Genomic DNA, 27,344 nt, shown 5'->3' on the forward strand with positions numbered 1-27,344 from the left:
CCCTCCCTCTACCCCTCCTCCCTCCTCTACCCCTCCTCCCTCACCTCCCCTCCTCCCCTCACCTCCCCTCCTCCCTCCCCTCTACCCCTCCTCCTCACCTCTACCCCTCCTCCCTCCCACCTCTACCCCTCCTCCCTCCCTCTACCCCTCACTCCCTCTCCCTCCTCCCTCCCTCTACCCTCCTCCCCTCCCCTCTACCCCTCCTCCCTCACCTCTACCCCTCCTCCCTCCCTCTACCCCTCACCTCTACCCCTCCTCCCCTCACCTCTACCCCTCACTCCCCTCACCTCTACCCCTCACTCCCCTCACCTCTACCCCTCCCCCCCACCTCCCCCCTCCTCCCTCACCTCTACCCCCTCCTCCCCTCACCTCTACCCCCCTCCTCCCTCCACCTCTACCCCTCCTCCCTCCCCTCCCACCCCTCCCTCCCCTCACCTCTACCCCTCCTCCCCTCACCTCTACCCCTCCTCCCCTCCCTCTACCCCTCACTCCCTCCCTCTACCCTCCACTCCCTCCCCCCTCTACCCCTCACTCCCTCACCTCTACCCCTCCTCCCCTCCCTCTACCCCTCCTCCCTCTCCTCTACCCCTCCACTCCCTCCCCCTCTACCCCTCTCCCTCCCTCTACCCTCCCTCCCCTCCCTCTACCCCTCCTCCCTCCCTCTACCCCTCTCCCTCCCTCCCCCTCCCTACCTCCCCTCTACCCCTCCTCCCCTCACCCCACCCCTCACTCCCTCCACCTCTACCCCTCCTCCCTCACCTCTACCCCTCACTCCCCTCACCCATCCTCCCTCCCTCTCCCACCCCTCCTCCCTCACCTCTACCCCTCACTCCCCCACCTCTACCCCTCCCTCCCCTCACCTCTACCTCACTCCCTCACCTCTACCCCTCCACTCCCTCACCTCTACCCCTCCTCCCTCACCTCTACCCCCTCCTCCCTCACCTTACCCCTCCTCCCCTCCCTCTACCCCTCCCTCCCCTCACCTCTACCCCTCCTCCCCTCCCCTCCCTCCCCTCACCCCACCCCTCCTCCCCTCCCCTCCCTACCCCTCCCTCCCCTCCCCCTCTACCCCTCCCTCCCTCACCTCTACCCCTCCCTCCCCTCACCTCTACCCCTCCCTCCCCTCACCTCCCCTACCCCTCACTCCCTCTCCCCCCTACCCCTCCTCCTCCTCTCCCCTCCTCCCTCACCTCCTACCCTCACCCCTCACCTCTACCCCTCCTCCCCTCCCACCTCTACCCCTCCTCCCTCACCCCCTACCCCTCCTCCTCCACCCCACCCTCCTCCCCTCCTCTCCCCTCACTCCCCTCACCTCTACCCCTCCTCCTCACCTACCCCTCCTCCCCTCCCACCTCCCCCTCCCTCCCTCCCTCTACCCCTACTCCCTCACCTCTACCCCCTCCCCTCCCTCCCCTCCCCCTCCCTCCCCTCCCCCTCCCCCTCCCCACCTCCTCCCCTCACTCCCCTCACCCCTACCCCTCCTCCCCCTCCCCTCTACCCCCTCCCTCCCCTCACCTCTACCCCTCACTCCCTCACCCCTACCCCTCCTCCCCTCACCTCTACCCCTCCTCCCTCCCACCTCTACCCCTCCCTCCCTCACCTCTACCCCCTCCTCCCCTCACCTCTACCCCTCACCCCCCTCCCTCTACCCCTCTCCCCACCCCTACCCCTCACTCCCTCCCACCTCTACCCCTCCCCTCCCCTCACCTCTACCCCTCTCCCCTCACCTCTACCCCTCCCACCCCTCACCTCCCACCCCTCCCTCCCCTCCCACCTCTACCCCTCACTCCCTCCACCTCTACCCCTCCTCCCTCACCTCTACCCTCACCCCCTCACCTCTACCCCTCCTCCCCTCACCCCTCCCCTCACTCCCTCACCCTACCCCTCACTCCTCTCACCTCTACCCCTCACTCCCCTCACCCCCTACCCCTCACTCCCTCACCTCTACCCCTCCCTCCCTCTACCCCTCACCCCCCTCCCTCCCCCTCCTCCCCTCCTCTACCCCTCCCTCCCTCTACCCCTCCCTCCCTCACCTCCTCCCCTCCCTCCCCCCTCACCTCTACCCCTCACTCCCCTCACCTCTACCCCTCCTCCCTCCCTCCCCTCCCCCACCCCTCACCCCTCCCCACCCCCTCCCCTCCTCTCTCCAACGTTTGTTTTGTAGTAAATATTTTACACTCAGAATATTTTCTCCATATACAACTGTGTCTCTTATTAGCTAAAACCTGAACTTTCTCCACCCGGCTCCTCCTCCTCCCCCTCTTCCTCTTCCTCTTCCTCCTCTCTTCCTCCTACTCCTCTTCCTCTTCCCTCCTGTGTGCACCTCTGTCCTTCCCTTCTTCTTCTGATTTTCTTTCCATTTCGTCATCTTTGTTGTGAAGTGCGACTGCGTCTCTCATTGGCTAAATCCAGAACCTTCTTCCCCTTCTCTTCTCTCTTTCTCTTTCTCCTCCTTCCCTTGTTCCTCTTCCTCCGCCCCTGCTGCTTCTCGTTTCTCCCCTTGCTGCTCCTCATTCTCCCCTACCCCTCCTCCCCTGCTCCTCGCCCTCCTCTTCCTCCTCCCCTGCTGCTCCCCTCCCTTCCCCCTTCTCCTCCTCTCTTGCCTCCGGTACATAACCCCTCGACCTCCCTCTCATTCCTCAACCTTGTAGCCCTCTGGATCCAGCCTCCCGTGAGTTGGAGGTACACACGCCCAACCTTTCTGCTATCCCAGATATGACAGATAACAAGAGATATCATTCTGGGATAGGAGTGATTATCATGTGCCATATGTTTTGTACAAGTGTGAAGCACTGTGTTTGATGTCATGGTTCGGTGTCGAATTTAATCTTAGGGTTATTTATGAAGACTTTTATTTGTATATTATTTTACTCTTTATGTCTGTCTGTATTCCTGTACGTGTTTTTCCCTTTTCCTCTCTTTCCATTTTCCATTTCACCTCTCTCTCTCTCTCTCTCTCTCTCTCTCTCTCTCTCCTTGTTTGCCTGTCTGTCTCTCTTTCTCTTTTTTCTCTTGCAATTTGAAGGAATTTCATATTTCCAAAACATGAAGAAAAAAAATCGGTAAAGTCAACAGTAACTCGGTAAACTAGATCGGTGGCGTCATCTATTGAGCGGAGGGGGAAGTGGCTGAAACTAGGCAAGGGTCTTATTAAAGATGCAGGCTAGGGGTATTTTAGCCCCGACACACCAAGCCCGGAGTTTTGTGTCTGGGTTGAGAAATAGTCTAATTAATACTCAATGTAGTCTTCATACAGAGGGCGTTGCTGCAGTCGAACAAGGAATCCATAAGAATCCAGGTTTTCTGAGTAGCGTTCGTGTAATTTTGAGGTCAGAAATGATCCATCTTGGCTGACGAACTGAAGCTACGACACTAAGATGATAGTTAATAGAACGTCGAAATTACACTAAGATTTATCGTATGTAATGGCGTTTCTTTGTTCTTACGAGGTAAAAATTTAACATAAGGACAGAATTTCGAGACTCAACACCTATTATATATGTGACCTTTAAGCCATTAGGAGTTGATTTTCCATTATTTTGAATGATAAAAAACATTCGCTATAAAAATTCTCACCAGAAAAATGGATATATTAGATACTATCAATAAAGAATATTAAAATCAAGACAAAACAATACACTTGTGTTTTTTACTACTGTGCCGTTGCATCACAAAGTCCTGAACCAAGAAAAAACACGAGACATTTATGTACGTATAATAAAATCGATATATGTCTACGATTTATATATTCCAACCTTAATATACGACAAAATATTATACGAATATAATATACATTTTGCTTTAATAAACATCAAAATACTGAATAAATATAAAATAAAGTCTACCGAGACACAATGATGAAGTTCCTGCGAGAAAAAAAAATCCAGTCTCCTATTTTTAAACTTAATTTCCTCGAGCAACGAACGCATCAAACTAACTCACTTCACTGCAACACAAAGATATTTAAAATGACTTCGAAATGGAATAGGACTTCGTTATAATAAAATAGTGTTCTCATAACGTCACTTAGGAGTATTGACGTAAGTGGCTTTCTGAGAATCTGAATCTTGGAACAGTTGAACGGGTCCACACCGCCCTCCACCTCGCCCTCACACTGAACACCTCAATACACAGCTCAATACAGCAAAGTGTTCCTGTCCTTCCCGGGAATTTGGTTAAAGATTTTAGCACAAGAGAAAGAGGTAAATAAGAGAGAAGGAATAGTAAGCAATAATGGAAGAAAATTTTTAACAGAAAACAAAGGAGGGAATATAGATATAAATTATGAGAATAGTAGAAAAAAGCTGGAAATATGAAAGATAAGAAGATAAAAAAGTAAGGCAAGAGGGAATGAAGAAGAAAGAAAAAAAGAAAACCCTCTCACCAGCCCAACACTAATCTAGCTGAGTTACCCCTCTTAAGTGCAAGTAATCACCTACCCATTTTCTCTCACACAATACATACGATACTAACACCCCCTTCACCTCTCTGTTGTATGTATCGACTCATATACGCTGCCTTGTATACTTCTGTAAGCTTATATTCAAGGGATCATACCAAAAAATGAAAAGTGACATGATACTGTTTTTTGAGCCTGTGTATGTATAATTATAAAGAGGATTCGAATGTGTTTATATATAAAAAAAAAACTAATGCCAAATCGGAATCCCTGAACTAAAACGTAATACAAATTCTGTTGTGTTTAGGTGATATATATTTCCTCAATACACCTGGATTTTTTACCTGTAGAATTTCACATAAAGAGTTTTTCAGGCCTAAACACACACATAAACACTGTCTTTACACATGAACAAATAAACATCGAGAAACAGGATCCAACACAGACTTTTGCTAATTTGTAATCCCTTATTTACTCTTTAATGATTAGTTCTTGTGAAATATACAATAATCTATAATTATTTTACGCCTTAATAAAGATTCTATATATAAACAGAAGTTGCCTGAATATATTACATCTTTTATTCAATATTAGTTTCAGAGATATTTGGTGTTTACATGCGACACTGTAAAGGTGATAAAGGTAACATAATGGTGTTTATTGTGTTCAAGATATGCGTCACATGGTGCGGTGCGTCAAATGGTGTGGTGTGTCACATGGTGTGGTGCGTCACATGGTTTGGTGTGTCACATGGTGCGGTGCGTCAAATGGTGTGGTGCGTCACATGGTGTGGTGTGTCACATGGTGTGGTGTGTCACATGGTGTGGTGACTCACATGGTGTAAGATATCTCATAGTCAGATAGTTGTAGCAACAGGCTGACTCAGTCCCGCACACCCCCACATACACACACTCGAATGCGTCACTTTGCTACTTTCTCTTCTAATTATCAATATACCGTCATAAACACGTGTCATCTGTCTCCCTATGTGATAATTGGATGGGAGTTGTACAGAGGTGTGACAGGTTTCATGGACGATATCAATTATGTAACGTTATTAATTGGATGTAGTGTGTGTGTGTGTGTGTGTGTGTGTGTGTGTGTGTGTGTGAGTCAGTACGTCATACAGTACTGGACCCCACACTCGCGAGCCCTCCTTCACCTGCCCTCACTAACAGCCGCTGCCCCGCGCTGACGACACCCCCTCACACCACGCTCTCTACACTTCTCTGTGTACATTCCCCAGCCTACACCCTCCCGTCCTTCCCTCTCTCCCCTCCACTGTCCCTGTCTACCATCATAACCCTTCACTGTGTGTTGTTTACGTCATCTTGTTTACACCGTTATTTAGTTGACATGGGTCTTATTACCTCGTCCCTGTTAACAGTACAACGGGGTCACAACAGAGAGAAACAATAGTGAGAGCCCCTAACAGTAAGGAAAGTTATTAACAGTAGCAATATTGAACAGAAATTGGATATAGTGTTAAAAACCGGTGGAGTTTACAATGTGACGAAGAGTAAAAAGCTTTGGGAATATGTGCCTGAAATTCCTCGACGTAAGAACAAGTGCTATGACTCGGAGCGCCAGCAAGTGTTAATAGCAGCCTGGGAACTCGAGAACAGAGGCTAAAAGAAATAACAAACAGGAGGAAAGATGAGAACGAGGAGGTGTGAGGATGGAGGAAGAAACGAAAGAAGGAAGAAAGTGGATCAGAGGAGGAAAGTAGAACAAAGACGCCATTAAGAGGGTAGAAAAGGTGGGTGACGAGGTCTAAATTGGATACTGTGTTGTTAGTGGGTAACGGCGCCCATTACTAGATACACAAGTAACACCCATCATGCCTAAGTAACACCCATCATGCCTAAGTAACACCCAACATGCCTAAGTAACACCCATTATATCTCATAATTGTAAAATTGGTGCAAATTGGAAATATCAATGACGGTGAACCAGATGAGAATAAATATGGTAAAACAAAGGCAAATATTTTCTCGTTAAAAGCTCGACAATGACGCCTGTAAGTGGAGCTAACACGACGGAAGTGGGGTAGGAGTGAAACAGGTAAAGTATGTGATTCAAGAGGCGGGAAACACACACGTACTGGGAGAAAAATAAATAAACGGAATGCCACAACTATAAACGAGAAAGCATGTGATGTTTTGGTACTCACATGGGGGAAAAAAATACACAAAATACTAAAAAAAAAAAAAAGACAAGCGATAAGGTAAAAACAAATGCGGAAAAATGGTACAATTCATTTGTTTATTAAATTTTGTGTTGATATTTGTAAAGAGTAAACTTATTGAGCCATGAAGTGACGTGATAGACAATTTGACTCTCATGGTGTATAAGTGTATAGACTGGGATTACATAGCCTACAAGTGCGCAGGTGTGGATTACAAGTGCTACAGGTGTACAGGCGGGATTACATAGCCTACAAGCGCACAGGTGTGGATTACAAGTGCTACAGGTGTACAGGCGGGATTACATAGCCTACAAGTGCGCAGGTGTGGATTACAAGTGCTGCAGGTGTTACGGGCGGGGATTACATAGCCTGAGGTGCACGGGTGTGGATTACAAGTGCTGCGGGTGTACAGGCGGGAATACGCAACCTGCAAATTGCACGGGTGTGGATTACAAGTGCTACAGGTGTGCAGGCAGGGATTACATAGCCTACAGGGTACAGTGTGGATTACAAGTGCTGCAGGTGTACGGGCGGGATACACCAGCCTGCAAATTGCACAGGTGTGGATTACAAAGTGCTACAGGTGTACAGGCGGGATTACATGGCCTGCAAATTGCACAGGTGTGGATTACAAGTGCTGCAGGTGTACAGGCGGGATTACATAGCCTACAAGTGCACAGGTGTGGATTACAAGTGCTACAGGTGTACAGGCGGGATTACATAGCCTACAAGTGCACAGGCGTGGATTACAAGTGCTACAGGTGTACAGGCGGGATTACATAGCCTACAAGTGCACAGGTGTGGATTACAAGTGCTACAGGTGTACAGGCGGGATTACATAGCCTACAAGTGCACAGGTGTGGATTACAAGAATACATAAGTAATATTAAACAACCTAAAGAAGTACAACTGTGGATTACAAAGATTCTTCTAGAGTACAGCCGTGAATTACACAGCCTAAGGATACATTAGATAACAGGCCGGCGGTACAGAGCAAGGATACAACAGCATTCCTCACAGGTACAGTATGTAGTAGTTTTGTAGTTGTCCAGGACAGCATCGCGGACCTTTTCCTTTATGGCGGCTGTAGTGTTATGTACTGTAAGATAATCAAAACGAACCAAACAAACCTAACCTAACCTAACCACACTATACCAAAAAAGTATATTCTAAGACCGTTAAGTTAGGTTGATAAGTTAGATTAGGTTGGGTTAGGTTAGGTTAGGTTAGTTCATCTTCACCTTTAAAAAATTGTTTGAAAGGTTTTCACCATAAATTAAGTTTTGGAAATATAAATTTAAGACCATTTTATACTTGTGACGAGTCAGGTCAAATATTCTTTATAAATTTAATAGAAAAAAGTCAATTAGTGAGTTAATGTCTATAGCTATCGGCCGCGAGTCTGACCTAAAACCTTACCTTTAATTTCCTCACCACATCAAACGGTAATATTCAACATATCATTACTCAAAGAAATTATTCCTAAATAATAAAAAAATAATAATAATGGAAACTTGTAATACCAATAAGATTTCATCCTTTTTATTCAAATTCAAAACATAAAGACGTAAATCCTATCATACTATAACAAATATGATTCGTAATGATTAAAAAAAAAAATTATATATATATATATAATTAACCTCTAACTACCTTGTGGAAACATAATTTTAATTACAAATGAAAGTCGTATTTCTTCACTATTTATTACCTCCAGTTGTGAATGGTTACAATAACAAATGTCAACACAAGGACAAATTACTGTTTAAAAATCAGTTTTATTCAACGTTAAAAGTCTAGATATATAATGATAATAATGTCATTGTTATTCTTACCACTAAAATAAATTAGAATTGGAATTAGAAACTTATTATTTATGTAATTGTATTTCTACCTTTGTATTTTATTTTTGTTTATTAGTTTATTTTTTCTATTATTATTATTATTATTATTATTATTTCTTGGCGTCTTTTCTCTTTACTTAGTTGCTGATAATTCTATTCCCATCTTCCTTCTCTCCCTCTCTCCTTCTCTCCTCTCCTTTCACCCCCTCCTACCCCCTCCCTCCCTATAATCAGGTCACACAATCAAAAACAAACCTAAACTACCAAATAAAGTTCACACGTTGATATACCATTCTGTGAAGCCTTTTAACAGCGGCACTAGAAAAGGATTATAAATAATTAAATCATGAAAGTAAAGAGTTAAATACTGCTAGCGTCTACACATCATCACACACTTGGTATAATAACGAACACAAGGACAATAGCTGAGTAAAGGCAAATAAAAGTAAACAAAACACTAAACAAGAAACAATGAGCTTGGCGAGTAGTTTATAACCAAGGATCACAATTTTCCACCCAATTGAGGTCAACATTTTTTAAAACTAGAGGCAGTCATGCAAGATGTATATTCAGGGCATAAGGTGGCGCTACAGGTAAGCCGCCAGTCACGCGAAATTCAATAACGAGTCCCCCCCCAAAAAAAAAAATTCTGAGGAACGATGCAAAACTAAACCAAGATTCAGATGTAATTTGATTCATTGACTAAAAAAAGAAAGTGTTTGACATCTCCTATTTCCAGGTGTTGAATTATGGACTTGAAACATGGCGACTGCATGAGAGGTATAACACGTAGAGACAAGAAACGAAACGATGGACTATATAACCTTCAACGAAAACACCGGTTATTAGACCATGAAAGAAAAAAAAATAAATATCATTGGTCAGGATTTATTACAAGAATAGAATAACACTGTACCCAAAAATGTCTTTAACTGTACCGAACGAGATTATCATAATACCAAAAAATTATCAAAATACGAGTTGTATAAATGAGATTTTGGAAGCTTGATGATACTTGGAGTAACTAAAAGACAGACAGACGAACGAGGGGGAGGTCTTCATTATCCTCCAGCGGTAAACTAACACAAGCTGAAGACACATGATAGAAAACTTTATAACCTTTTATGACCAGACGAATGACAACAAAATCGTTCTAACATTCTGGAAGTTGTCTGATATGATGGTATCCCAAAGGGCAGACAGCAATATCGAACACGTGTCCTGGAGTCGGCACGCTAGGAAGTTACCTATGAGCCACGGTAATTAATTCTTGGTGAAAATTATTAATAGTTTGAATTTATTATTTATTGGTATTTCTTTCATGTTTTCTTTTACTTTTATATGTTTATTATTTATTGAATTTGAATAGGATATGTAGTAATTTTTTTTTCTATCAATATGTAATTAATATCACTATTCAAACGATCTAATGATGATGATGATAATAATGATGATGAAGATGATGATACTGTACTAATGATGATGATGATGATGATGATAAAGAAGAACAACAAAAACACCTTATTCTCGTTTCCCACTTACATAACCCTCATCATCACATAAACACTTTACTACTTGGATAAAATACCATATAATTCGACCATAATAACACCATCAAGTATATTGGCAATTTATGTATAAGTCGGCAAATTATGTAAAAGTCGGAAAATTGTGTATAAGTCGGAAATTATGTATAAGTCGGCAAATTATGTATAAGTCGGCAAATTATGTATAAGTCGGCAAATTGTGTATAAGTCGGCAAATTATGTATAAGTCGGCAAATTATGTATAAGTCGGCAAATCATGTCGGTAAATTATGTGAGTCGGTAAATTATGTATGATTTACAATGCATAGATTAAATGCGTAAGAGATATTATAGTTTATTAGGCAAATTTAAGGTGATGTAAGAATGTAGTAAGGAGAAAATTGTCTCTATTCCGAAAATTTGTTGCTTGTTGTGATCTTGTGTGAAGGTGATACACGTATAACGAACTGACAAATGCACAATGTTTCCCCCACACACGCACACATACGCACACACATGCACATAAATGCAAGCACGTATATATTTCAATACAATGCGATGCACACACACGCACATATACACACGTTGGTACATATATATTTAAACACAATGCCCCCCCCTCAACACACACACCTCTAGCGACAAACACCTCTACAAACAGACACACACACACACACACACACGCACCTCTACAAAGACCCTACACTCACACACACGCCACATCCCCCCACACACACACACACCATTCCCCAAATATGTAACTGTATATTTTTTCAGCTGTAAGCTCTTTCAATAAACCGTTAATTATTATTATTATTATTATTATTACCTCTACAAACAAGCACACACCTCTACAAAGACCCTACACACACACACCTCTACAAAGACCCTACACACACACACACACACACACACACACACACACACACACACACACTCTACAAACAAGCACACACTCTACAAAGACCCTACACACACACACACCTCTACAAAGACCCTACACACACCACACACACACACACACACACCCCACACACACACACACACACAAGACCCTACACACATACACACACACACACACACACACACACCTCAAAGACCCTACACACACACACACACACACACACCACCCCATACCTCACCCCCTCACACACCCCCCACACACTCCACACACCCCACACACCCCCCACACTCCACCCCAACACACTCCACACACAGCACACACCACACCCACACCCACACTACAACCCCACACCTCCTGATCCCCACACCTCCACCCCCCAACACACTTCCACCCCACACACACACACCCCCACACCTCCACCCCCACCCCACACCCACACACTCCATAACCCCCCACACTTCACAACCCCCCCACACACTCCCCACACTTACAGCCCCCCACACACACACTCCTGATCCCCCACCCCCCACACACACACCCACCCCCACACACCCACACCCCCACACACCCCCACACACTCTGCCCCCACATACTTCACAACCCCCACACACACTCCACAAACCCCCACTTCACAACCCTCCCCACACACCCCCCCAACCCCTCCCCACACACACTCCACCCCCCCACACACACTCCCCAGCCCCTCCCACACACACTCCAGCCCCCCACACTCCCACCCACACACACTCCACAACCCTCCCCACACACTTCCACCCCACACACACTCCACAACCCTCCCACACACACTCCACAACCCCTCCCCACACACACTTCCACATACCAACACAAATCCACCTAAAATTGACACCTACCCTCACGCCGCCACCATGACAAGGAAGAATGACGCTCGCTCCTCACTCCTACCTGAGAGATCCTGTGAATTATGAGCCATCTGGTCATGCAAGGCCGCGGTGACAGCTGTAAACACTGTTGGTTAGCATTAGACACCACTAGCAACAATAAGTAGAGGTAAAGCAAAGGATGGTAGGAGCAACAGGGAGTAGTAACGGGAGGGGTACCTGAACACTGTGAAAGTTACCTGGACTACTTAAGGGTACCTGAACACTTTGAGTAACCTGAAGAGAAGAAAAGATACCTGAACACTGTGAAATATACCTGTGAAGTATGAGAGTTAATTGGCCAACATAAGGGTACTTAAATAGTGTGAAAGTTACCTGAATAAGATCGTGAAGGACCCTGAATAGTGTGAGGGTACTGACGTGTTGGGAAGCGTCAACAAATCCAAGGGTGTGGCAGCCAGTAACATTACCCTGAAGATTAAACGAAACGACGCCCCCAGTCGATAGGCTTATGTCGGCCAGCTGAGAGAGAGAGAGAGAGAGAGAGAGAGAGAGATGAAAACTAAAACATAAATAGGAATAAAAACTAATGATAATAAAAGAGTGAAAGAAAGAAAAAAGAAAAGAAAGAAACAGAAAAATGAAAGAAAAGTTATTATTATCCCCTGAAACACACACACACACACACACACACACACACACATAATCAAGACAGACGATCATAATATGTCTACACTTGTATTTTCACCAATTCTTACCAACACCAAAATATTGCATCAATAATACTGCAGTCTGCCCAGCTGTTTGTTGTTGTTGTTGTTGTTTGTTATTGTTGTTGTTTGTTTTTTGTTGTTGGTGGTGTTGTTATTGTTGTTTTCTTTTCCTTACTTCCCTATCCTATCTTCCTCTTCCTAATCCTCCTATTGCAGTTCCTACTCCTTCTAATTTCCACTTACTCTCCCTCCTCCTCCTCCTCCTCTTCCCCAAACCCCTCCTCCACCACGTCCTCCTCTTCCTCTTTCTTCTCCACCTCCTCTTCCACCACCACGTACTGTACACCTCTTCCTCATCTCCTCCTCCACCTATTCTTTCTCTACCTCCTCCATCCTCCTATACACATCCTCAAGGTCAGAGGCACAGTAGCATGGAGTGTAAACTATTGCTGCTATATGGATTTTATATACCGTTCTCTGTCCCACAGCACCCTCCCTCCCTCCCTCCCTCCCACGACACCCTCCCCCTACCTCTCAGGACCTAAGGCGACGATTGGTCAGTATGTAGCTATAGTTTATTCATACGTGTAATAGAGCTCTTTATATAACAACATTGTAATCTCCTCCACCCTCGAGTTAGATCGTGTCTGTCAATACCATTCATCTCCTTCTCTGATAGCACACCTGAGGTCATTATGTATTTGTCATTATCAGGTGCAGGTTAAGTTAGGTTAGGTTAAGTTTCGGCTGTGGGTCTGAGGATATCTGAGTCCCTGTAAGCTATATACTGTACATTACATTATAGGAGTAAACATCAGTACGTCTAACATGTACAGTACACCAAAGACAAACATCAATACGCTCCAAATAGCCTCCTGTACGTCATTCCTTGTACGGGACGGTGTTCGTGTTCGTGGCAGAAAACGCAACTTTCTCGCGTGTGAACTTTTTATTGTCCAATCCACAGGTTTCGCCTGTATGACCTTGCTCACAAAAGCCTTCTGAATGGCCAGTGAACAATTTTGCTGAAAAGTTTATAGGAAAAAATCACACGTGCGTCATCTGGAAGCACCGATAAAATTGCTGTACTCAAATATTTCTCCTCATAAATCGGTTGAATGTCTTTCTCGTAAATTTACAGCCGGATATTAATACTACAGCGTCGTCATACTTGCTCTGTATTCCTCGGCTTTATGACGAATTCAAGACGTTTCGAAACTCCTTCTTCAAGTTTATCGGATTCGGGATTCGAAAGCTCAGGCTGAACCGAATACAGAAAACACACTACAATGATAACACAAAAGGCTTTTCTCATTAACTTGTTGTTATTTATAAGGGAATTGAATGTGGACCAGTTAAGGAGGTCTCACTCTGGGTCATACACTTCAGGTTTAATGTGATATTGGATTCCATTTCAGTCGCTTAGTGAATCCTCCTACGTCAACTCGTTAGGGTCTTTCTACTTGAGTCACTTAACACGTTCCAATTCCTTATGAGTCGCCTTTAACTCCTTGTGGAAATTACCTGATGCATTTAACAGTTAAATTAACGTAAAGTAAAGCTAATCTTAGTGAATAATAATCAGCCACGAGCCAACTCACACACATGTAAATACAAACAAGCTGTGGTTACAAAGACGAAAGTACACCAGGAAAAAAAATACCAGTAATTTCGTTCTATTTATATAATATCTCTTTTGTTTTGTTATATAAAATTACATATGATTTTTACCCTTACACCATCGTATAGTGATAAGGTTATGTTTTATATATAAACATCGTTGGGATAAGTTAAATTGTATGGGATTGAATCTGATGAAAGCAGTATTTGATTCCCTTCATGAGTGTATAAACAAGTGAGTGAAGTGAGATTAAAAAAACTTGTCTATTATACATATATTATTCATCCTTGTCTAGTATTTTTGTATCCTGGTGAGGGAAGAGCTGCCATAGTGCTTTTTTTTACACGCAAACTATCTCGTGTTTGTGTGTGTGTGTGTGTGTGTGTGTGTGTGTGTGTGTGTGTGTGTGTGTGTGTGTGTGACGTCGCCATTTTGCTGATTGTGTGTCTGTCTGTTCTTGTGTCTGTTTATCTGTGTGTCTGTGTCTGTATCTGTCTGTCCTTGTGTCTGTGTGTCCGTGTCTCCCCGTGTCCGTAAAAGGAAAAAACTCTACTCCAATATCTCAATTTTTTTTATCATCTAATTTGTACTTTAATTTCGTATGTAATTTAGTATAATGTATTTTCTTGTTCTTTAACGTATTATATTACTACTATTCTTTCTTTTCCTCTTTTCCCTCTTCCTTCTTTGTTTCTTTAATCTTCTTCTTCTTCTCATTGTCACGATAACTTCTGATTTTATCGTCACAACAATTTTCATCAGTTATTATTATTACACCAATTATTATTTATACTTCCTCCTTTGTTTTCTTCTTCTTCTTCTTCCACTTATTACTCTAATCACTATCATTATCGTCTACACTTACCGGGTTTCTTTTTATGTAGAATATAATTATGTTGTGTGGTACTTCCTAGCAACGAGTGTGTTTACCTACCTGGCACTGGCACCCTTCTGTCGCATATATAATGACAACAGGTATATATACTAACGGAACAACGGCGTCTGATTGGCTGATTCGATAGCCACTGAAAACCGAGATTCAGTCAAAATAAATTACATTACGAGTGAAAAATTATATATAGTTTATATTAATTTTTTTTTACTCTCGTGCACCCCTTGAGTACGATGGTTTAACCCCTTGAGTACGATGGTAACCCCTTGACCCCTTGAGTACAATGAGCTAACCCCTTGAGTACAATGAGTTAACCCCCTGAGTACGATGAGCTAACCCCTTGAGTACAATGAGTTAACCCCTTGAGTACGATACGCTAGCCCCTTGAGTACGATGAGTTAACCCCTTGAGTACGATGAGTTAACCCTTTGAGTATAATGACAATCTTTAAGTACGATATATTATCCCTTTGAATACGATGACATAACCCTCAAGGGGTTAAATCATCGTACTCAAGGGGTTAAACCATCGTACTCAAGGGGTTAAACCATCGTACTCAAGGGGTTAAACCATCGTACTCAAGGGGTTAAACCATCGTACTCAAGGGGTTAAACCATCGTACTCAAGGGGTTAAACCATCGTACTCAAGGGGTTAAACCATCGTACTCAAGGGGTTAAACCATCGTACTCAAGGGGTTAAAACAAGATCTTCTGAACTGCTGGTGATCACATTGCATAGAAACCTCAATTTAATTAACAAACTATATAGAGATGAAAGTCCGTTATATCGAGTGTCCGTTCGGTGTGAATCCCCCATTTAACGCATTACAAGGAAAGAGAAGTCCCTTATATAGAGGTTTCAATGTAATGAAATCTGTCAGGATGTTGTTGTGTAATTCATTGCGGTGGTGTTAGTAGTGGTGATGGTAGTAGTGGTGATGGTAGTAGTGGTGATGGTAGTAGTGGTGATGGTAGTAGTGGTAATGGTAATAATAGTAGTGGTAATGATGGTGGTAGTAGTAGTAGTAGTAGTAGTGGTGGTAATAATAGTAGTGGTAATGGTGATAGTGGTTGAATGTAATGGTGATGGTGAGTGGTTCAATTGTAGTGGTATTTTGGTGTTATGCGGTGTATTGTGGTAGTGGTGTGGTGGTGTATTGTGGTAGTGGTGTGGTGGTGTATTGTGGTAGTGGTGTGGTGGTGTATTGTGGTAGTGGTGTGGTTGTGTGGTGTGGTGGTGACGTCATCAGTATTGACTTCAGCAGCTGATTGATTCACCGGCCAGGTACTCCGTCAGGCAGGTGCCATGGCCTGTCACCTGCCACTTGCCAGTGTCTAGATCAGGCACCTATTAACGTCACCAGCACCTGTTAACGGCACCAACACCTGTTAACGTCACCAACACCTGTTAACGTCACCTGCACCTGTTAACGTCACCAACACCTACTAACGTCACCAGCACCTGTTAACGTCACCAGCACCTGTTAACGTAACCAACACCTGTTAACGTCACCAGCACCTGTTAACGTCACCAGCACCTGTTAACGTCACCAGCACCTATTAACGTCACCAGCACCTGTTAACTGCACCACCTGATAAACACCTTCATAAAGTAACGACCTCACCACCTACATATTCAATACTTCACTACCGGTGCGTGTTATGTGTCATTGTGTGGCTTAATAACATCAACACCGTAATTAACCAATACTCATACAGTGAGAGCCTTTCTCTATTAATACATATCTAATTAAATTACTTCATCAATAAACCTTACACAAAGTTCACACACCCCAAAGAGTAGAGGGAAGCGTACTCAAAACAGCTCGGCGTCTTGGCTAGTCATTCGTCTCCTCAAACCTTACACACAGTTCACATCCCCCAGAGAGTAGAGGAAGACGTACTCAAAACAGCTTGTCGTCTTGGCTAGTCATTCGTCTCCTCAAACACAAGGACAGGAGAGGAAAAACACCGTGAATGTCTGGACGCTGTGTACTGACTCCAAGGGAATACAACCTCTCAAGTGGGTTATAAGAAAAGCTATAACAGCAAGTCAGGGAGTCTTAAGCCTAACCGATACATAGCTTACCTTTCTATTTCTTGTATATTGCCTTCAGCTTCTGAACCTGCACGGCAGAGTCCTTGAGTATTGCGTGACCTTGTGGCTAGTTTAGGGGATATATCCGACAGGGTGTTGAGGGTCCCTGTATACTAAGCACTCAACACACACACAATAACAAACTGAATATATACTCCCTAACACACACATACATACACCCATACCCACATCCTCACACTCACACCCACACCCACACACCCACATCCATACACCCACATCCAGACACTCTCACCATAAATAAATAGAGAAATGGAAAAAATAAAACAGACCAGTAGTGAAAAACGATATATACAATATGTTGTGTTGTCAAAGTAAGAGAAACAATTGAGACCCTGCAATTGTGTGTAAATGAGGCAGAATGTCAGATCAGCAACCTGGGACTTGGTCACAATTTTCGTGATGCCATATGGCAGCAGGGTCTACCATTAGACAACACATTATGCTTCCAATATCTTCCCAGGCGGTAGTACCTCCCTGATTGATAGCTGCCTACTATCTACTACCTGTCAAAGAATTATTCTAAACATCTGAAAATGATAAAAAAAACGTCTAAATTCGCCAGATAGTCCTTACAAACTTCATCATCATGGGTAGATAACTCTGCCCCCTGGTGTGACTCTTCCGTATATCAGGTGTCGATGTTTACAGAAGACTAGTGTGTACTGTAGACGATACGCTAGCAGGCGGGGAACTGTGACGGCCAATCAGAATAAGACCATTCATTTTGTTGTATATCATAACGTCAAAAGTCTCGTTCTAACTACCTCAGAGAAATACTTAAGAAAATCCAACACCTGAAACAATATAGTCCTTGTGTCAGAGATCACTGCAAGTCTCACCAGTATCTGGCAGTGACATAAACAAACTTTAGTCCATAAACCCTCATAACACATCCAGACCACAGTGGGTTGACTCATAAGCGGTAGCCCTTCGGTACTAATGAACAGGACAGGTCTAGAAGCAGTGGGATCCATTTGACCACACACACACACACACACACACACACACCAAATTCCTACGTTAATACTCATACGATAACTCTTTGTTCTGTTGTACGACCAAAAAGTAACAAAACGTGAATAGGAAGACAAATACGATTATAAACAAATACACTGCGAGATAAATACAAAAGACGAAACAAAATACAATCGCAAACACACTGCGGAAAGCAAACAGGAAGCAAATACACTACAGAATAAAGAGCCAATTAAAGTAAATAGAATGCGGTAAGAACCAGAAAGTAATATACACTGCGGAAGAATGTATAATAACTTAACAAAGATCGATCGAGAATGTCAGGCATCTGCTACTGCAATACACACGCATGCGCACATCACCGACACAACCAAAAGCACAGGGCAGGTTAGGTTAGGTTAGGTCAGTTTACAGGAGTTATAGGGTAGATTATATTAGACGTTAATTTGGATTAGACTATATTAAGTTAGATTAAGTTTTGGCTACATTAAAATGGTAAATCAACTACCAATAAAGCTGTCCATATACCTTTAATTACACGACCAAAAGGAATTCACAAGGTATATCAGATTGACTTACCTTGAAGACCGACACATTCAGGCACACAGCGACCATGGCTTCCCCTACCTGTTGACGCGATAACTCTTTAGGAAAACGAACAGAATCTCCTTGAACTCAATAAGGTCAAAGTTCCTCTTAAGAATTCGGACGAGTTGGGATAAAATAAATATGATATGAGAGTTTGAACCAAGGGATGCATTCTCTCTCTCGGTCTTGTATGTATGTATGTATGTATGTATGTATGTATGCAACACAAGATTGACACGTCATCCTGGGTGTGAGGAATATTTCTCATTAATTAATTCGGAATGTTCTTTTTTGTAGTTTGTGTGTGTGTGTAATAATAATAATAATAATAATTAACGGTTTATTGAAAGAGCTTGGCAGCCAGAAGGCTGAAAATATACAGTTACATATTTGGGGAATGGGTTACGAATTACAAATAATATACAAGTAACATAAGTGACACAAATAAGACATATAATAACTAGATGGGGATCAGCTCAAACTACAGTTCATTTCAACATAGTGACAGTGTAAGGAGCAGTGTTTACTGGGAGTGAATACACTGATTTATTACAAGTTATTGATAATTTTTACAATGGTTGGGACTGGGCTGTTCTTATAGCGATCAGTTCGTGCACGTATGGGCTGGATGCGGTTGTGGTGTCGAACAGCAATTCTCGGACAAGGGATCTCAGGTGGTAGTAGGTGTGTGTGTGTGTGTGTGTGTGATTATGTATATGTATAAGTGCGTGTGCCAGTGTACAGTATATACTTGTGTGTGTTTTTTTATGTGTAGACGCAATGCAACACCTGTAGGACTGCATACCTCTTGAATGTATGATGAGGATAACAATGGACTGAGGTGTAGGTTAAGTGTACCCGAGCTTAAATAATTTACACCCAGATACCATTACGTTAAACCCTGTCTTGTGAACTATGAAAACTACGGTATATCTAAAGTCTTTGTAAACTTTGTAAACAGATACCAAAAACAAAAAACAAAAATAATATAATTAAAAAGAAATATGTCATTTAAAAATTACACTTTTATCTTGATTTACGAAGGTCAATTTTGTTTTTTCATTCTGCGACAATCTCAAAATATCTGGAATATGTTTAAGAACGGCAATGCGGTGTTTGGTGACGTCACGAGCGTTCCTGGTTACCTTGCGCCAGAGTAAACAATCACAGAGTATTCATCGAGGGAGCAAGTAAACACATTGAGCGAACACTACGTCCCCTCAAGTGCCTAGCGAACACATTCACCTCCCTTACTTAATGGAACTGAAACACTTTATTTAGATAGAACAATAAAAACCATAACGTTAACAACAAGAACAAGATAGTACTGTAGCTCTCTTGTAAGGTACCTCATAAGTACGCATTCATTCACCAACCCTTACCTACACACACACACACACACATGCACACACTGGTAGACACATAATGTCAACCAGTAAGGGAATGTTTTCAGCGCCATTAAGTAATACCCGGCGGCTGTAACTCTAGTGTCGTGTTTCTTTTTCGACTAACCATAACTTTCTCTCCTCCACAGATGAAGGAGGGAACACACGACAGCCAGAGGGTCACCGGTGTCCACTCTGACGAATAAGTCGAGATAAAAGGAGATAAAAGTATATGGCAGACGCACGGGGCAAAGGGGACCATCAGGCGGCTCCTACGATACATCTGTTTCCAGCTGTCAGGCAGAGGATGGAGCAAACGAAGGAACAAGCGCCGTGGCCTAAGATAAGGAACAACAGAGTTGGAGTAGACGATGCAACGGCGAGCGTCGACATAGGTAACGAGGTGGATGACGTAACGAATAAATCTCCAGTAACGAGGTCCCTCTCTGCCAAGCTGAGAGCCTCCAGCGGGTTGAGTCAATTCCGTGAGGTTGACTTCAGCGACCAGGTGCAGGGCGTGTGTGTCACCGCCAAGGCCAGACCTCATTACGACGTCCCAGAGTCACTGAAGAATTGTGACGTGACGAGTAGACGAGCAAGCGAGAACGAAAGCGGAAGACACTCGCGAACCGAGAGTGAGGAGAACCGGAGTGTTTTGCCCAGTGATGACGCCAGTCAGAGAACCAGTGGTGCAGGTGCAGACGATGGGGCAGCGAGTGAAGGAGGAAGAGTGGTTGTCATAAGACAATCAGCGCAACCAAGCGAAAATGGGCAGTGCGGCAGTCACAATGAAAGAGAGAGAATGGGGGAGGAGGTACGAGGGGGAATTCTTGTCGGTAAGGAAGGTGGTGCAGAAAACGCTATATATGTCGTCGCAGAAGAGAGCTCTCTTGTCGCTGGGGTGGGTGGTATAGGTGCACATACGATGGCAGGCGTCGTGTCCAGTAATTTCAGAAGAGTTCCTAAAACTCTGCCACTAAAGGACTCTCAGCGGTTCTCCTCGGGAGCAAGCACGAGTAAAGACTGCGGCCACACCTCCCCCACTAGCTCGGCCACTGTGGGCACCGAACTCTCCTTTGGTTTCATGCATGATGAAACGACGAATATTACTGAGGAAGAGAAGACCGCGAGACCTCGTCATATCCCCCCGCCAGAGGAGCAGGAGAAGCCAAGTCTAACACCCACGTCACTGGCCATCTACTCGTCTATCCAGAAGAACGGCCTCCGCTCAGGGACGTGTATCCTCTTTACAACGGGGATTTTCACCTTCATCATCACCCTGATACTCACAATAGCCATCCTCGTCATGCCCAAGACCCTGGTTGTCAAGAAGGAGGAGCAGAGGAGCCGCGACGTCCCCGCTGTCACCCACAGCCCCAGCAACATGGGTAAAGTGGTGTCTGTCGGGGCCCTACACGCTCCTCACACCGTCACCAGGCTCCTCATCAAGGCCCTCCTCGCCCCCCCGTCCACACCTGTCACTCTCACAGACCTTACGGCCTCTCCACCCTTCCTCCCTGCCATATCCTCCCCATCTAACACATCCTTAACCTTTAATACAGTTTCCCCATCCACCACATTCTCCCCACCTAACACAGCCTCCCCCTCTAACGTCTCCCCATCTAACACACCCTCCCCATCTTCCCCATATAATACATCCTCCCCATTAAACACATCCTCCCCATCTAACACATCCTTCCCATCTAACACACCCTCCCCATCTTCCCCATATAATACATCCTCCCCATATAACACATCCTCCCCATCTAACACACCCCCCCATCTTCCGCATATAATACATCCTCCCCATATAGCACATCCTCCCCATACAACACATCCTCCCCATCTAACACACCCTCCCCATCTTCCCATATAATACATCCTCCCCATATAACACATCCTCCCCATTAAACATCCTCCTCATCTAACACACCTCCCCATCTTCCCATAATACATCCTCCCCATATAACACATCCTCCCCATCTAACACACCATCCTCATCTAACACACCCTCCCCATCCTCCCCATATAACACATCCTCCCCATATAACACATCATCCATCCTCCATCTGACACACCATCCTCATCTAACTCATCCTTCACATTCAATACTTCCTCCCCATCCTCGACATTCCCCCCACTCACCACCTCCTCCTCCCTTCCCACCAGCCAGCGTGACCCTCAGACCACAACAAAACAGCCACAGGAGACACTCACCACCCGGTAGCTGCTGCGTCAGGCGGTTCCTCTACCAACTAACTCGCTCTTCATGCCTCTCATCTCCCGCACACATCAACACTAGTTAAACCAAATGGCAATGATTGTGCTTAAACTAAATGGCAACGATTGTGCTTAAACCAAATGGCAACGATTGTGCTTAAACCAAATGGCAACGATTGTGCTTAAACCAAATGGCAATGATTGTGCTTAAACAAAATGGCAACGATTATGCTTAAACCAAATGGCAATGATTGTGATGCAGTGTTTGGTTTAACCGTTTGTTTTTATCTCTCTAAGTCTGATGTTGTTCTAAAGACAGAAGTATTTATAAAGTGGTATATTTAGGCGTAAGTGAATGCTGAATATTCAATGACAGTGTGGAGGAACTTAATATATTGATGATACTGATGTAGTGTTGTAAATGTGGTAAGGACTCGTCTGGTGGCTTGAGGAGCTGCAACATTGACCACACAGCGAACAATCAAAGTTTTGTAGAAAATAACAGGAAAATAAATAGCAATATGTCCATGAGGATGTCATTGTGATTTTCAGCATCAAAAGACACTATAGAACTGAACTATGAGGATGTCATTGTGATTTTCAGCATCAAAAGACACTATAGTACTGAACTGTGTGTGTGTGTGTGTGTGTGTGTGTGTGTGTGTGTGTGTGTGTGTGTGTGTGTGTTTACATTGGTTTCACTAATTAATAAAGCAGTATTCTTACCTGTATAAACCCTCCCTTCTCTGTACCTGTGAATCAGTGCCTCATCTTACAAATAGTTTCCATTAGTGTTACCTGTCAAAGACGCTAAATAATATAGAAATAAAGGACGGTCATCTGTCACGCCAAAGACAGACAGGCGGTGAAGTGTCTGTGAGAAGTGAAATGAAGTGTGATGGGTGGTTGAAGCCGTGTCACGCTGCCTGCCTCCAGAGTCGTGTAGCGGCGACGGACATGTAACACAGTGCGGGGAATGGTCAGATGTTTCCAAGATTCTAAATATAACCTAACCTAACCTAACCCAACCTAACCTAACCTAAACTAAACTAAACTAAACTAACCTAACCTAACCTAGCCTAACATATTAAGAGTGAAACCGAATCCAAATGAGTCACAATTCCAATAGTTTGTTTATATTTGGATCTATTTACCAATCGCCACTGAGAATGACCTTAATATTGTTCTATTGTTTACATTTCTATCAGCTTCAAGAGCCTATAATTACCCCCGTGTGGACGCCATTATCCAACGCTGTAAATATCTTTATAAAGGGTGTCCTAGAAAAATGTCCCTGCCTCCCTCCCTTCTTGCCCCACTCCTTCCCTCCCTCCTTGCCCACTCCTTCCCTCCCTCCAACTCACAGTGTCTCAGGGAGCAGGCAGGGAGGAAGGCAGGGAGGGAGGGAGGTAGGGAGGGAGGGAAGCAGGGGACATTTTTTCTATGACACCCTATATAGGACAGACCTGAGTGCTCCTGCCATAAGTCTGTTTTCTCCCCTGAACTTCGACTCTCACTTAAACACACGATAGATGTCACCAACTTGTAAAAAAAATATTTCGACCAGGATAAAAAATTAAAATCTTGATATCGTAAGGTTAGTTGTTTTTAAGACATTTTCTACCATTTTGATGTTGTTACTGAAATCACGAATGTACTGTAATAGTGAAGTGTTTTGCTTAATGTATATACTGTAATATACACTGTAATTTATCCAAGTTCAGGGCATGAATTTTGTTATGTATACTCTCCGTTTGAATTATATGTACATTTATTCACATATTTCTTCTTATACCACATAAACTGAAGCATAATTGAAATAAAAATAAATATTCTTGCTTTAAATATATACAAGTTTGTTCCATGGTTGAATGTTCATAATTTTATACCATTTACCGTATAATTTTTCCCGACTTTGTTAGGTTACACGTACTTATGTGTGTGTGTGTGTGTGTGTGTGTGTGACGGCCATACCTCTTGATTCTAAAAGGTTCTTATATCAAACTCGTTAACTAGAAATATGATGACCCATTTAACTGGTTCAAATTGACCTAAGATATACTATTGGTTTGTCAAAATGGCACTAACATTTCGCCGAGACTACCATAGCTGGATGAGGTATCGTAACTCCAGCCTGAAGCAGAAATTTTCACGTAAGAATAATCTGAGAATCTGGTTTTTATTCTTGTACGTGTAAACTGTATGAATAAAGATTTTCTAAAGCGTTCGTGTTTGTTTAGATTTTGAAACCTTCCCCTTTGAATTTTTACTCAAAACATTATAAACTAGTTTGAAGTTTAATTGTATCCTCTCCTATTACCGTATTTAAATTCTCAACCTTGTCTCTATAAAAAAGAAAATAATTGACTGAACTTTCACAATAACACTTTAAACATTAACAGAATACAGAAAAATTTGCTCAGTATTTGCACAGTACAATGATTTAGAATCCCCTATAAATCGCTCGCTGTTCTTGTTCTTGGACTATATCGACAGCGCTCTACAATATATAAAGTTTCTAAATATAAATTACTCTCGAAATGTTTCCAGAAAGTATTTATTTTGCATGTCAACGGCTACAAAAATATCAAGGGGAATATATTTATGAAGTAATCAAGTAAGTAATGTGGAATTTTATTGTTTAATATTGTTATTGATCTTACTTTTATATTTGTCTCTTGTTTCACTTTTGTTTTCAGTGATTTTTCTTTTTTCTCACTCCCGTGTAGTTGGAAATAGAGTTTTGGTGTGTATGAAGAAACCGATAGCAGGAGCACCAACTGATCGCGTGAGGGAACACCGGACCTCTGGCAACACCCTGGCAAGGCCCCACAGATGGTGACGTAGATAAGAGCATACGATATTATAGCTCGGGTACGTGTCGTGTTGTCGTGCTGCCAGTCCCACTGTCCTGTAATTAGCATCAATATGGATAACTGTTGTGTTTTATGTTATTATTCTAACTCCAGCGTGAAGTATGGAGTTGGGTTTTTATTATATATATATTACACGCATATTTATACACAGAACACACACACACACACACACATACACACCGGGTAGAACTCCACTTTCACTTATATTTACAATTCCAAATGATGACTTGGCTGAGTGGATTTCAAAACCATACCGTGGAGGGTTCGATCACCACCAGCAGGAGAGGTCATAAACAAGAGACCTCCTCATCACACGTCCTTCACCACTCAAGAATGATCTAGCAACTGGTGGTTCAAGATGGCGATTAACAGGTAGTGAGTCACAGGTGTTTCTGGCCCACACGGACACTATTCTAATGACGTGTTGAGTATACCAGGTAAAATAAACAAACCTTTACGCTTGTGTTTGTTTACATCGTGTGTGTGTGTGTGTGTGTGTGTGTGTGTGTGTGTGTGTGTGTGTGTGTGTGTGTGTGTGTGTTGCTAAACTTCCATTCTATAACTCCCATCATATAGAGAATTATCGGATTATCTGAAGATTAGCTCCCACACCTGATTTCACCTTGAGATTAATTAACCACTAACCTAACCTAACCTGAAGCTAGCCCAATCTAAAACTAACCTAACCTAACCTAACCTGAAGCTAGCCTAATCTAACCTAACATAACCTAACCTACCTCCTGGTGTTGTTGGTGACTCATGGCTGAAGTAAGTATATGTTTTATTCATTTTTGTGTTGCTATGGCAGGATAAAGACACGGAGGAAGGTATAATTAGTGTTTTATTGGGGATAGCTTCCTTCCCCTCCCTCCCCAAGGCTCCTTCAAGGCCACACGCAACCATTACCAACACCCCCAAACTCACTGGTGCCTTCACCCATTCCCCTGTGTTGGTCTCTCTCTCTCTCTCTCTCTCTCTCTCTGCCTTTCACCCTCAGGAAGAAAAGTGCCGTGTTAGGGTGTCTCAATTTAGAGGGGTGTGTGTGTGTGTGTGTGTGTGTGTGTGTGTGTGTGTGTGTGTGTGTGTGTGTGTGTGTGTGTGTGTGTGTGTGTGTGTGTCAGGGAGAGAGAAATAACCTTCACCATTATACACACATGTTTAATATTCTAGTATGGTATAATTTATATAATGACCGAATTTATTGTAATTTGTGTATGTATTATTCACGCCTTTATAAATACACATGTAATTGTTTGTACACATTCATACGCTATTTTTTGTGTATTAGTAAGTTATTTTATTCATGTATGTATCTATATAATTATACATCTTACTATATTTTTGTATTACACGAAAGATCTCATCTCTAGGAAGTATTGACATATGTTAGGTATATGTAAACTCTTTAGAAAAATATCCCATCATTTAATTACATCTCGTTATTGCTGGTATTTACAATCTTATGTGTAATTTTGGCGGATTTTTTCATCTTTTAATTTGTGGTTCAGTTTAAATCAGCTATGGCCTCTGGTTTAATTTAAGTCAGCTATGGCCTCTGGTTTAGCTTAAGTCAGCTATGGCCTCTGGTTTAGTTTAAGTCAGCTATGGCCTCTGGTTTAGTTTAAGTTAGCTATGGCCTCTGGTTTAGTTTAAGTCAGCTTTGGTCTCTGGTTTAGTTTAAGTCAGCTATTGTCTCTGGTTTAGTTTAAGTCAGCTATGGCCTCTGGTTTAGTTTAAGTCAGCTATGGCCTCTGGTTTAGTTTAAGTCAGCTATGGCCTCTGGTTTAGTTTAAGTCAGCTTTGGTCTCTGGTTTAGTTTAAGTCAGCTATTGTCTCTGGTTTAGTTTAAGTCAGCTATGGCCTCTGGTTTAGTTTAAGTCAGCTTTGGTCTCTGGTTTAGTTTAAGTCAGCTATGGCCTCTGGTTTAGTTTAAGTCAGCTATGGCCTCTGGTTTAGTTTAAGTCAGCTATTGTCTCTGGTTTAGTTTAAGTCAGCTATGGCCTCTGGTTTAGCTTAAGTCAGCTATGGCCTCTGGTTTAGATTTAGATTTGAATCACTTTAGATATTCTGTCGAAGTTCAGTTTTTTTAGGACAGTTTTAGCGTTTCGTCAGTATTCGTGTTGTTGCTTGTTGGTATTATAAATTATTTCGCATTTTAGTAACTAGGGATTTTAGGTACGTGTTGTATATTAGTTCACACACAAGACATCAATAATGAAGAAGAGAGAGAGAGA

The 27,344-nt window shown here is 43.1% G+C and overlaps 1 protein-coding gene across 1 annotated transcript; it reads left to right on the plus strand.

Moving 5' to 3' along the window:
* The first annotated feature begins 7,204 nt into the window (after positions 1 to 7,204).
* LOC121867934 (flocculation protein FLO11-like) lies at positions 7,205 to 21,942 on the plus strand. Its single transcript, XM_042368081.1, has 2 exons — positions 7,205 to 7,607; positions 20,164 to 21,942. Exon 2 carries the CDS (start codon positions 20,247 to 20,249, stop codon positions 21,888 to 21,890), a length of 1,644 nt encoding a protein of 547 aa, XP_042224015.1. The 5' UTR covers positions 7,205 to 7,607; positions 20,164 to 20,246; the 3' UTR covers positions 21,891 to 21,942.
* Positions 21,943 to 27,344: the final 5,402 nt, after the last annotated feature.

The sequence above is a fragment of the Homarus americanus genome, unplaced genomic scaffold (genome assembly GCF_018991925.1).
Source record: "Homarus americanus isolate GMGI-L3 unplaced genomic scaffold, GMGI_Hamer_2.0 scaffold37032, whole genome shotgun sequence".
Lineage (NCBI taxonomy): Eukaryota > Metazoa > Arthropoda > Malacostraca > Decapoda > Nephropidae > Homarus > Homarus americanus.